At 38.0% G+C, this 12,180-nt stretch overlaps 2 protein-coding genes and 1 pseudogene across 3 annotated transcripts; 2 read left to right on the top strand and 1 right to left on the bottom strand.

Moving 5' to 3' along the window:
* Positions 1-1,145: 1,145 nt before the first annotated feature.
* Positions 1,146-2,348, top strand: LOC143902106 (uncharacterized). The gene has a single exon (XM_077414811.1). It carries the CDS (start codon positions 1,146-1,148, stop codon positions 2,346-2,348), a length of 1,203 nt encoding a protein of 400 aa, XP_077270937.1.
* Positions 2,349-3,331: 983 nt separating this feature from the next.
* On the top strand, positions 3,332-4,956 carry LOC143902088 (uncharacterized). The gene is made up of 2 exons (XM_077414798.1): positions 3,332-3,476; positions 3,586-4,956. Exons 1-2 carry the CDS (start codon positions 3,349-3,351, stop codon positions 4,142-4,144), a joined length of 687 nt encoding a protein of 228 aa, XP_077270924.1. The 5' UTR covers positions 3,332-3,348; the 3' UTR covers positions 4,145-4,956.
* A 621-nt stretch (positions 4,957-5,577) lies between these two features.
* LOC143902155 (uncharacterized) lies at positions 5,578-11,299 on the bottom strand (annotated as a pseudogene). Its single transcript, XR_013258271.1, has 5 exons — positions 8,483-11,299; positions 7,182-8,406; positions 7,028-7,088; positions 6,577-6,911; positions 5,578-6,334 (listed from the first exon to the last, which is right to left on the bottom strand). The product of XR_013258271.1 is annotated as an uncharacterized LOC143902155 (transcript).
* Between the last annotated feature and the right edge of the window lie 881 nt (positions 11,300-12,180).

Below are 12,180 nucleotides of genomic sequence, written 5' to 3'. Positions count from 1 at the left end.
GAGTACAATTGCACGTCTTATCAGCGATACGATCAGAACATCTGTGGACAATTGTGCCTACAATTTCTCCGGACGATCGACGCTAATTTAAAGCCTGACGGTGCGCCGTGGTGACTCAGTATTCGTTAACGGTTTCCACCGACATGTCTATAACGTTCACGCTGACGGGGAAGAGCAGCATCCTCGCGGAGCACTATTTTCCCGCAGTGGATCTGAGCGACGGTGACTACGAACTCGGTCTAACGTGCTTTGAGACTTATCACACGATTCCGAACGTGAATTCTTCGAACAATAAATTTTATTTCGACGAGGATGACACGGAAATTACGATTCCCGAGGGATCGTACGAGATACGAGCCATAAATGAGTTTTTGAAACGCGAAATTTCACGAAAACGCCCGCGACGCGTAAATCGTTCCAACGATGATCGTACGTCGGTCGCGAATATCGCGCGAGAGGCGACCATTCGCGCAAACAGCTACGAAGACGAGGCCGCGGAATACCCGATAGTGCTCCGCGCAAATTACAATACGATGAAGAGCGAGATCAAGTGCGCTTTCAGAGTGAACTTTAACAAACCGAACAACGTCGGATCGCTGCTGGGATTCTCGTCGAAGCGTATATTGCAGCCGAGACAGTGGCACGAGTCGGACGCGTCGATTAATATTATCAACGTAAACATTATCCGCGTGGAGTGTAACGTAACCGCGGGTGCGTACAGCAACGGCAAACGCGTTCACACGATACACGAATTTTCACCGAGCATACCACCGGGATATAAGATATCGGAAACGCCGGCGCAGATCATTTATCTGCCGATCATCGCGCGAAGCGTTACGGATCTAACGATACGCGTCACGGATCAAGACGGACGATTGCTCGATTTTCGAGGAGAAGAGATCACCGTCAGATTGCACGTACGACGGCTACAGCGATAACGCGCGACGTGTGACATGCTCGTGTTGAACGACTCGGAGCACGCGACAAATAAGAATATCTTTACGACTGCGACGATCGACGATATCATCAAATCGACATTCGGTAGCGTTAAAACAGAGACGAAAACAGAGACGAGAAAGAAGCTCAACGCATCGAACGTTAAATTTTTACAATCTCTGGGATTCGCGGTACGAAACATCTGAACGATGACTGAAATTCTTAACATCGGAGGCGAGCCGGTCTTTGACGATCGCATCGTCAAGATCGAGACTCACACGTACAACCCGTACGCCAACACAACGTTCGAGTATAGCGACGAGATACGAATACCCATACAACAGCAGGATCTGTATACGTTGCCGTGCGAAAGTTTTCTCTACGTCGAAGGAACATTGACGGTGACCAGAGCAGCTGGTCAAGCCGATAACGTGGTATTGGGTACTAATTGCGTCGCGTTCATGTTTGACGAGATTCGATACGAGCTCGACGGTATGGAGATTGATCGTTGCAGAAACGTAGGAATAACCAGCACGCTCAAGAACTACGTTACGGTATCGTCCGACAGAAGCGTGATCCTGCGAAACGCGGGCTGGGAACCACATAATAACCCGAATGGATATTTCAATTTCTGCGTACCGCTCAACTTGTTACTGGAATTTTGCGAGGATTACAAACGTGTGGTGATCAACGCTCGTCACGAATTGATCTTGATACGAGCGCGCAACGACAACAATTCCCTGGTGGGAAGTCTCGCGTTGGAGCCTACTATCAAAATACTCAAGATACAATGGCGAATGCCTCACGTGGTATTGAACGAGATCAACAAGCTGTCGATGCTGCGCACCTTGGAAGACGGACGATATTTAAGTATGGGTTTCCGTTCGTGGGATCTGTACGAGTATCCCCTGTTGCAGAACACGACCAAGCATTCGTGGGCCATTAAGACCGCGACCCAGCTCGAGAAACCGCGATACGTCGTCTTCGCTCTGCAGACGGGTCGGAAGAACGTCATGTCCGCCGACACAAGCCGATTCGACGACTGCAACTTGACCAACGTAAAACTCTATCTAAACTCGGAAGTTTATCCGTACGACGATCTGAATTTGGACTTTGGTAAACACAGATGGGCGATTCTGTACGATATGTACGCTCGTTTCTGCAAGGGATACTACGGATACGAATATCTCGAGCCGAGTCTCACCGTTTCGACTTTTCTACGTAACGGTCCGTTTGTAATCATCGATTGCTCTCGCCAAAACGAATCCGTCAAAAACGCTACCGTGGATGTTAGACTAGAATTCGACTGCATGGAGAACGTACCGCCGAATACTTCCGCGTACTGTCTCATCATACACGACCGCGTGATTGAGTACAACCCGTTGACGAACGTGGTGCGCAAAATAGTCTGAATGTTTGCGGCAACGTCGACGTAAATATTTTCTCTCTCTTTCCATCAATCTCCGATACAATTATTGAAAGGGGTAAGGGAGGGGGAAGTATAAATCAGAGTGTCGCGAGACGGTTTGCAGAGTTGCGCGTCATTCCTCTCGAATGACGCATCGACGAGCGAGAGAAAGATAAAGAAATCTCGTCATGTCCGTACCAACGTTTGTGGACCTGCAAGGATTCCTCGTCGGGATGAAATTTGTCGTGAAGGAGGTGGCGGTGCTGAGAAAAGGCTGTGTTCTGACGCATCACATCTTTAATTACCCCATGCCGTGGAATCTCCTCACAAAATCCGACAAATCGTGCGCTACCTGGTTGATTCGCAATCACCATGGATTACGATGGGAAGACGGAAACGTGCCGTACAGTATGGTAAAACGCCTGATTACATCGGCCGTGCTTGGTATAGAAGAAGACAAAAAAGAAGACAAAGAAGACGATGACGACGAGATGCCGACTCTTGTGTACGTCAAGGGATGCCAAAAACGAGAATGGCTGGTCGATCTGCTGGAGAATTATGCGCGAAAAAACCTAATCGTCGAGACTCTGGATGCGCATTACGAAGATATCGAATCTTTGAATAAACTAGATGACACCAATACTATGCGATGCGGAAAACATAAAAAGAATTGCGCGTTACAAAATGTAATAAAACTATTTAACTGGTGGTCGCGCGCGACGCCATAAGGATTTGCGATCTTTTTTTAATAAATAAATTATATATAACTTTTTATAATGTTTTATTTCTTACTCCCCTTCCCCTCTCCAATCATCATCGTTAGAGTAGGCTTTACTTCCCCCTCTCCTAAAAAAATCCACTGCGCAGTTCTATAAACATTATTTCCCCCTCTCCCTTTCCCCCACCACATCATTACTTTGGGTATACTCGATTAATTTTATATGATCAGTCTTGTCGCGATCGTTTGTACTGACGGTCAACTTCTCAGAGTCTAGAGAGCGAAAATGTTCTCCTTTGAAGGATGCAATAGCAGCAGCAGCAGCAACAACGGTGTAAAACGCATGAATACCATGAATTATTACGTGCCGATTCACGACGTTGAAACTCAAACGTATGAGAAGAAATGTAATAGGTAAGTTTCGTTTAGGATAAAAAAACATATAAAGCCTACCCCAGTTTTTATATCTTAGCAAATTGTAATACTTACTATAAATAAAACTAATTTCATTTATTTTATACAGCATTTCGTTGGATCGTCGCGCGGTTCGTATACTCAGCAGACGATACGCGCTGACAGCTATGGAATACAAATTCCTCGAAATTGGTATCAACGTGGGTCCACCGAGCTACGTGGAGATCGCCGTTGGAGATCCTCGCCGAGGAAAGGAACTGCTGTTGTCTCTCGAAACGTGGAAGGCACTATACGAGCAACGGCAAAATATTCAGAATTTCTTTCGCAATGACTTCAAAGATATTCATAGTTTTATAAACGTTGGACCGCTAACGGTGAGAGTTTGTACAGTTAATAACATCAAACTCATACGTCTCGAATCTGCAAACGTATGCTTGAGAATGACCGAATCGACGATGCATCGTATGTTCGATCTCGATCGGTGCATCGATGCGAGATTCGATCGTTTGATCAGAATACTTGCGACGGTCGATGCAAAGTTTGCGCAGTTCTCCGATATCGCGTCCACTGTGAAGGATCCCAAGGAAGCGTCGAATGTAATATACGCTAGCGATGCGTTCAATATGAATCAGATCGTCGATTGTGAGCTCGCAGCTTTAGTTTTTTAGTATGTAATATATATATTATGTAAAAAAAGAGTTAAATAAACAGGCTTTTTTTACAACTAAATGAACGATGTAATTTCTTTGCGTGTATGTCCATCCCTACCTATATTTTATCAAATGTTGTTTACGACGAACTTGTCCAACAGGTTCGATGCGTTATCGAGTCGATCATCGTCCCGATGACGTCATTTCTTCCTTTGTCTTTTACGTACTGCGTCGTAAAAAATAGCGCGAAATTGTTTAGTCTACGAGATAACACCCCCTTTTTTCCTAGAAAAATGTTGTTTACGACGAACGTGTCCCGACAGGTTCGATGCGTTATCGGGTCCATCATCGTCCCGATGACGTCATTTCTTCCTTTGTCTTTTACGTACTGCTTCGTAAAAAATAGCGCGAAATTGTTTAGTCTAAGAGATAACACCCCCTTTTTTCCTAGAAAAATGTTGTTTACGACGAACGTGTCCCGACAGGTTCGATGCGTTATCAGGTCCATCATCGTCCCGATGACGTCATTTCTTCCTTTGTCTTTTACATACTGCGCAGATAAATTGTTTAGTCTACTAGATAACACCCCTTTTTTTCCTAGAAAAATGTTGTTTACGACGAACATGTCCCGACAGGTTCGATGCGTCATCGACAAAAATACACGCTCCTACGCAGTGCGCTATCGAGTTAGTCTTACCCATTGTACGCCGCCTAGCGGCGTCGTTGCGAACGAGGCCCCCGCGACCCGACGGACCCCGCGGCGCAACCGCGGACCTCCACGCGGCCCCCGCGGACCCCCGCGAACCCCCACGCGGACCCGCGGCGCGACCGCGAACGCGAACGCGGACCCCCTCTCCCCGCGCGGACCAGCGGCGCGGACCAGCGGCGTGGGTGAGTCATCCCGGTGACTCATCCCGATGAGTCATCCCGGTGAGTCATCCCAGTGGTATGTCAAGGTCAACTCCCCCCTTCCCCCCACCCCGCGAAAAATCCGATATTTTTGTGTAACCCCATATCCCTGTGTAACCCCATCCCCCGCCCCCTCCCCCCCCCCCCCTCCCCCCGCGTAACCCGATATCCTTGTGTAACCCGATACCCCGCCCCCTCCCCCCACCCCTCACCCCCGCGTATACCGATATCCTTGTGTAACCCGATCCCCCTCCCCCTCCCCCCCCCCCTCACCCCTCGCGTAATCCGATACCCCCCTCCCCCTCACCCCCGGGGAATCCCGATACCCCCCTCCCTCACCCCCTCACCCCCCGCGTAATCCGATACCCCCTTCCCTCCCTCACCCCCCCTCGGAGCTCCCGGATTGGAACCCGCCTACTATAACTATTATAATAAGATCATAATTGTTATGGATTAGATATATACTTATGAAAAAATTAATCATATCATGTTTATAAAAGTAAAACCATATATGCCATATACTAAAATACTAAAGCATATAATACAAAAGAAATGCAACGTTGTAATATATATGTATATCCTATATAATTAATGTGTAGTTTTATATGAAAATCATCTTTTTGAGATTTATGGAATTATTGGAATTATACGATAGTAGCAATACAATACGACAGTAGCAATTAATACGACAAAATATAACAACAGTAGCAATTAATACGACAAAATATAACAACAGTAGCGATACTACGACAGTAGCAATATGACACGACATAGAGGTTGCTGAAGTATATGACAAAAATATTACAACGTTGCAATCTAAATATATATATGTATACGATGTGTATATGTATGTGTATGTGTATGTATATGTATTTATGTGTATGTGTATATATATACGTATATGTATATTACACGTTGCAATCTAAATATATATATGTATATATATCTATAAACAGTTTATAAATAATATGCAAATTAATATCAAAATCGTCTTTCATAGAATTGTTAGAATTACACGACAAAAACAAGATATATAATACGACAGTAGAAATAATATAACAGAACGTACTGTAGTGTAGATAGAAAAGAAATAAACAGTTAATGTATGATTAATATACAGTTTGACAACGCTTCTTGGAATATATCAAATTATTGGTACATCACCCATGTTAGATTCTCATACCGGAATAGTATTATACCGTCTCTATAATTGGTTTCTGTCTCGATCTTTAAGTGGTGATAGAAAAATAACTGAATTCATCTTATTATATAGTCGTAATATGTAGTGTAAACAGGAATCTGAAATAAATAAAATAGTAATACAGATTATAAAAGGAATATATAAATAAATGTATGATTATCAATTTTATAAAAATAATAATGCTCTCTAATATAAAATCTGAAATGTGTGTGCTATTATATATGTTATTAAAATACTATTATCATACACGCACACACACACACACACACACACACACACACACACACACACGCACACGCACACACAAGTGTAATACAATGTAATATAATAATATACTTACAGTTATATATATATATTTCATATGTATTTCATATTACAGTAGTACTTAGTTTGTAGAAGTATTTTCTTTGTCTGAATCTATATTTCTTAATTTATTAAAGAATGTTAGTACTTTGTACTTTGTTGCCGTTTTTCGAGATTTCGAACCAGAGACTGGATGAATATTTAAAAAATATTTTTGTATAAATTCCAATGTACATGTACTGCTTGCGGGATACTCCATATTGAAAATGTAATAACTGGACATTAACATCTGTAATGCTTCATAAAAGCAGCATGTTTTTTCAATTAATATATTTTCTATATCTAAATAGAATATTGGGCATGATGTATCATCTGTAATAATAAAAAATATGAGCATTTAGAAAACTTATATACATTCAAGGATAGATTAAAAAATTTCTAGAAAAGAAAATATATAATATATTTAGTATTACAAGTACAATAATTACCTATAATTATGATGCATGGCGTCATAACTGGTGCTTCTATATGTTCCATGGTAGTTCCTTCCTGTGTATTTGACAAATTAACAGTAGTTAATTAAATGTGGGACAATGACATAATCAAAAGAGATTACACATGCATATTTTTTTTAATGCATACCGGATATGTTTTAAATAATTCCTCAAAATCTTCTTTGAAATGTTTAAAAATAATTTTCATTACTTTCATTTCTGTCAGATCATTTGAATTAGTGATATCTTTATATTTTTTATGTCCGTAAATTTCTATTTTGTGTTGTTCTTTCAACATTTCCTCCTTCAGAATATGTATTGAACATTCCATTAGTTTTTCATAATGCCAAAACATGTATTTTTTTTGTAAAAGTATCGGCCATGTATTTTTAATATCTATTATAGTAGGTACATCATGAACGTTATTCAGATATAATCTTTGTGCAGGATATGTAGCTTCAAGATTCGAAATAATTTTCTGTTGTATCTTAGGATCTCTTTTTGATGAATCGTCATTGACTATTTCACGTAGAAACTTAGTTTTGTCTTCTACTGTCTCTTCCGTTTCTGTATCAAGGAATTTTTCTGGTTGCCAATTACTACATCCAGCTTTAGCAGACATAACTTTTTTTTGTTTTTTTTAGGGGTATTGTTAAAGTATGGCTTAGAGATCGTTTCATATGTGGTCTATTTAAGTAATTATTTCGGTCGCGAAGTTTCGCAAATAATGTATAAGATCCGTCTCCAAAACATTTGCCGTCCTCATCCATGTCTTTAAAAGTTTTTGGGTATTTGCCGACAATTTGTTCAGCTATTATCTTGAATGCTTTAGCTGGTATGAATTCTTGTATATTTCTCATTTCTGAAACTATACGGTTTACAACAGCAGTCATTGCATATTTGCTGCGACTTCCATTTTCCAGTTCTTTAATCACTGACATTTCTAACTTATCCCATGGTATTTGATAATTCTTCCAAATATTATTAGACAGTTGTATTTTATTATTAGATGTTCCAAATGTGGGCGATGAAGCAGTAGATTGCGAACTTGACGAGTATGAAAAAGGTGTTTCTTCTTGAAAACTAGATGTAAGTGAAGCAGTGTCATTTAATGTGTTAAGTTCTGTCTCATTTTGTGCAGACCAGGACTCTTCGGGCTTTAGTAACATTAAAGTTTCATCAAAACAAAATTTTACAACCTCATTGTCATCAACTATTGTTCCGTCTTTTTCCATAACAAGAACAGAACCAGTAATACCAAGCTTAGTGTTACTTTTTTCAATAAGCTCTGACAGTATATTATCTGATTCACGAAGTATAAGTGATATTTTCTTTTTTCTATCGGCAGTCCAGACTTTATACAAATGAGACATCTACAACATAAAAATGAGGATGTGTATAATTAATTAAAACACGTAATACTAAAGTATTAAAAAATGTCATGCTTACAGAATTTTAAGATCCAAAGTTATGAATCAATGGGTTCGTATTTAAAGACATACACAGGAATGGAATGTAAATCAGTTTGAAGGATAGGATGTGGCATAAGTAAGCAAGTATACGGAAACAAAAAGATTTTTTCGACATCTACACTTTCAATTTTAAACTCCTCATACACGCCCAAATCAGGATTGTATATAATTTTTGTTATAGTGCCCAAAAAATAAATGTTTGTATAACAATTATTTATCAAAATATATTGAATTTTGCATATAGTGAAATAATCAAAACAATCTTTACCTACACAGATATACATATGTTTTTTATACGTAATACCTCTAAAAATAACTTGTGAGGATATGTATTTTACATTTTCATTTTCTTTGTCATGAAAATAATTTGTTATAATAGAAGAAATCTGATCATTAAATCGTTCAGATGTGTATTCCTCTGCATTGTCTGCTATTGCTGAAGTATGGTATCTATTTTTAATATTTTGTTCATTTTGTAAAAATTGATGTTTGTGTGATAATAATTTCGTTAAGTTCTTAAAATTTTGGAAATGTTTGACAATATTCTTAAAATATCTGTGTTTACTTTCAAATCTCAAGGTCCATAAATGTTTCAGCGGACCAAAAGATAAAATTAAACAGGGATAATGAGAATTATAATGATGTTTCGGTCTTAATTTGATATTTGGAAAACATTTTACTCTCAATGATAAATAATCATTTATCTTTTCCTGTAATAATGCAATCTGACCAAAAGATAGAGCAGGGGCACATGTTAAAGAACATATTTGTCGAAGATGCAATACTAACATCCAAACATCATTCTCAATATTCTTCACTGACAATTTATCAAAGACAGCTAAAGGAAATATTAGTAATATTCTTCTAATTTGACTTGCAGTACCTGTAATTCTAGATGAATCTTTTATAGTAGGAATACATACATTTTCATTTAAAAACTTAATTTTTTGTAGTCGATGATTTAGAAATTGGTAAGTACCCAAGCAGCATTTTGACGTCCGCCCGACGTTAAGATAAACACACTTAACGTTAGTATCCAACGTTTTCGCTACGTCGTTTCAACCCTCTTTTGCACTAATTTGGGGAATCAAATTTAGGTTGTACCAACGTTGGAATCCGACTTATATAAGTTAAATTGAGGTTACATTTTTTCCACCAGTTTTAACGTTGGTATGTAAACTTTGATTTTGTACACTCTGCTAGACTTGAGGTTATTCTTTCACAACGTACATTTTAGGTGTAGTTTTCGTGCTTCCATTCAAACCATATGACGGCATTGGTGTAATAAATGTATCATAATACGTACTTATCAATTTGGCACAAATAAAATGGCTTTATAGGAAAAATATAGTTTGCGCAGTCTTTGATACTATTGTAATTTTGCCATAAATACACGAACCCAGCACTGAAATTGTATAACAAAACTCACTTTATTGATAAATGTGGAAATGATAAGTCGAAATTAGACGAATCCTTTCTAAAATATTCCAATTTACTAAATATTCTAATAAATAACTAAAATTTTCCAAAGTGTAGATTTTAATTTTTTTTCATCGAAATTACTTTTAAGATAAATATGTTGTTAAAACCTTAACAACAGATATTATATAAATGCTTTAAATTGTTAATAAAGTGCGTTAAAAAATATAAATATAAATATACTGGAAAATGGCGGATTATTTGCCTTCCTCTTTGAGGAATGAAAATGGCGAAGTCAGCGTTCCACACTATATCAAACTTTACGTAGTAAAAGGTGCGATAAATTCTACTAAAATTTGTCTTCTCGTATAAAATAATTAACTTTTTCAGACTTTTCCAAACTAAGTAGTATACCACTGTAGGCAAAATTGTACCTATATTGACTAAAAGTCTTAACAAGGTCGCCAAACTGACTTAACATGTCGATAAAGTATCAATTAGTTAAAAATTCTATACTAGATTTGCGAATGAGTCGTATATCTTAACCAAATCCGACCTATGCAATACCATCTATATGGTGATCTAGAGCATGGTTATGGCAACCGTGCAGCCGAGCGAACGCGCTCTCGAGCTGTGAATCGCGCGGCGCGCGCGCGTTGTTTCCCGACGACGCGACGATAACCGCGTAAGATGAGATAGACCGGTTCGGCCGTGGATCGTCAACATTCGTCGCATAGTCCTCGTAGCTCACGCACGACGCCGCGAATTGCCGTCGACGATGCCCGCTTGATGCAGCAGTAATCTGCTCTACATTCATTTAGGCAGAATTTGTTACCATTTCTCGCGATTTCTTAACGTCAGTCAGAAATGACCACAGGCGACGTTTTACAACGTTAGCGTTTTACAACGTTTGATAACAAAACGTTGGTTTACGTTGGGAATTACGTATTAAAGTCGCTCGAAAAGTGTAGTGCAGAGTATAACGTCAGGCGAACGTTAAATATCTTAACGTCGGGTAATAGGACTTAAACTGTTTCGAATTTGACGTTGGGAAAGTGATAAAAAAAGCACGTCGTAATTTTAACGTTTAGACAACGTCCAAAAAACGTTAGTAATTATAAGTTACATTTTATAACTTTCTTGAACCGCTTACAACGTTGTAATTAGTAGAAAAGTAGTCCTTAGTAGGAAAGTTAACCGAAAAATGCTGCTTGGGTAAACCAACCTTCTGTCACAAAATATTTAATACAGTACATAAGATCATACGAAACAATCCCTTCGAAAAGATCATGTGCTATGCAGGGCGGTAATCCTGGATTGCAGACGTGAAAATAATTAAGTTTGTTTAAAGCCGAATCACGTTTAATGCCTTTCACAATTTTTGTACTATTTTTTGCTTCTATAACACACCAATTGTAATCATTTGAATTTCTATTTATATTAGTACATGTATATTTTGATTTAAATTCATTTTGAGTAATGTGACAAAAGCGACAAAAATATTCTGAATTAAAATTTTCTACAAAACCACCAATTTGATGACTTCCTAAATTATCTCCCAACATAGCAACAACAGTGCCAACAAAATTAATTGTTTCACTACCAACAGAAATATTTATTCCTTCTTTTTCTAAACTTTGTAAATCACGTATTAATAGTGTCATAACTTTTTCCCAACCAAAAAATGTTATATGTTTCTCATAACATAACATAACAAGCTGTATATTATCAACTTTTGATCTGAGATAAGCGGGCAAATTTTCTAATACTATATATATACCAACAAGCTTGAATTTTTTTTTTGATGCACCCAATGGATTACATACTTCAAATGCATCTTGATACAATATTATTTGTAGTGCATTTTTATTATTATGAAAAAATTTATTGCTTTTTACTACACTGCCATCTTTTATATCAAAAAGTACATTACTGTTATAATTATTATATGAATTTAAACAAAAGTGTCGAATATCAGAATTTTGTAGCAATACTTTTATAGTTTTCAAAATTGGAACGTAATGATAGTAACATTCTTTGTGATTGCAATATCCTAAATTAATTTGTGTAGGAATCACAATATGAAAATTATTTAGCAAATACACATTTCTAGAGTACGTATTTCGAAGAGAACCATTTACAGAATTGTGAACACTTGAAAAAAAACAAAAAACTACATCGAAATAAATCTTTAATTTTTTCTTTAACATTATCTTGAAGATCACTTTCGTTTAGAGTTGTAATAAAATGTTCTTG

The sequence above is a fragment of the Temnothorax americanus genome, unplaced genomic scaffold, assembly GCF_048541705.1.
Source record: "Temnothorax americanus isolate GAGA-0224 unplaced genomic scaffold, ASM4854170v1 Scaffold38, whole genome shotgun sequence".
In the NCBI taxonomy this organism is placed as follows: domain Eukaryota; kingdom Metazoa; phylum Arthropoda; class Insecta; order Hymenoptera; family Formicidae; genus Temnothorax; species Temnothorax americanus.
The sequence above is the reverse complement of the archived record's forward strand: the minus strand, read 5'-3'. Positions and strand labels throughout refer to the sequence as shown.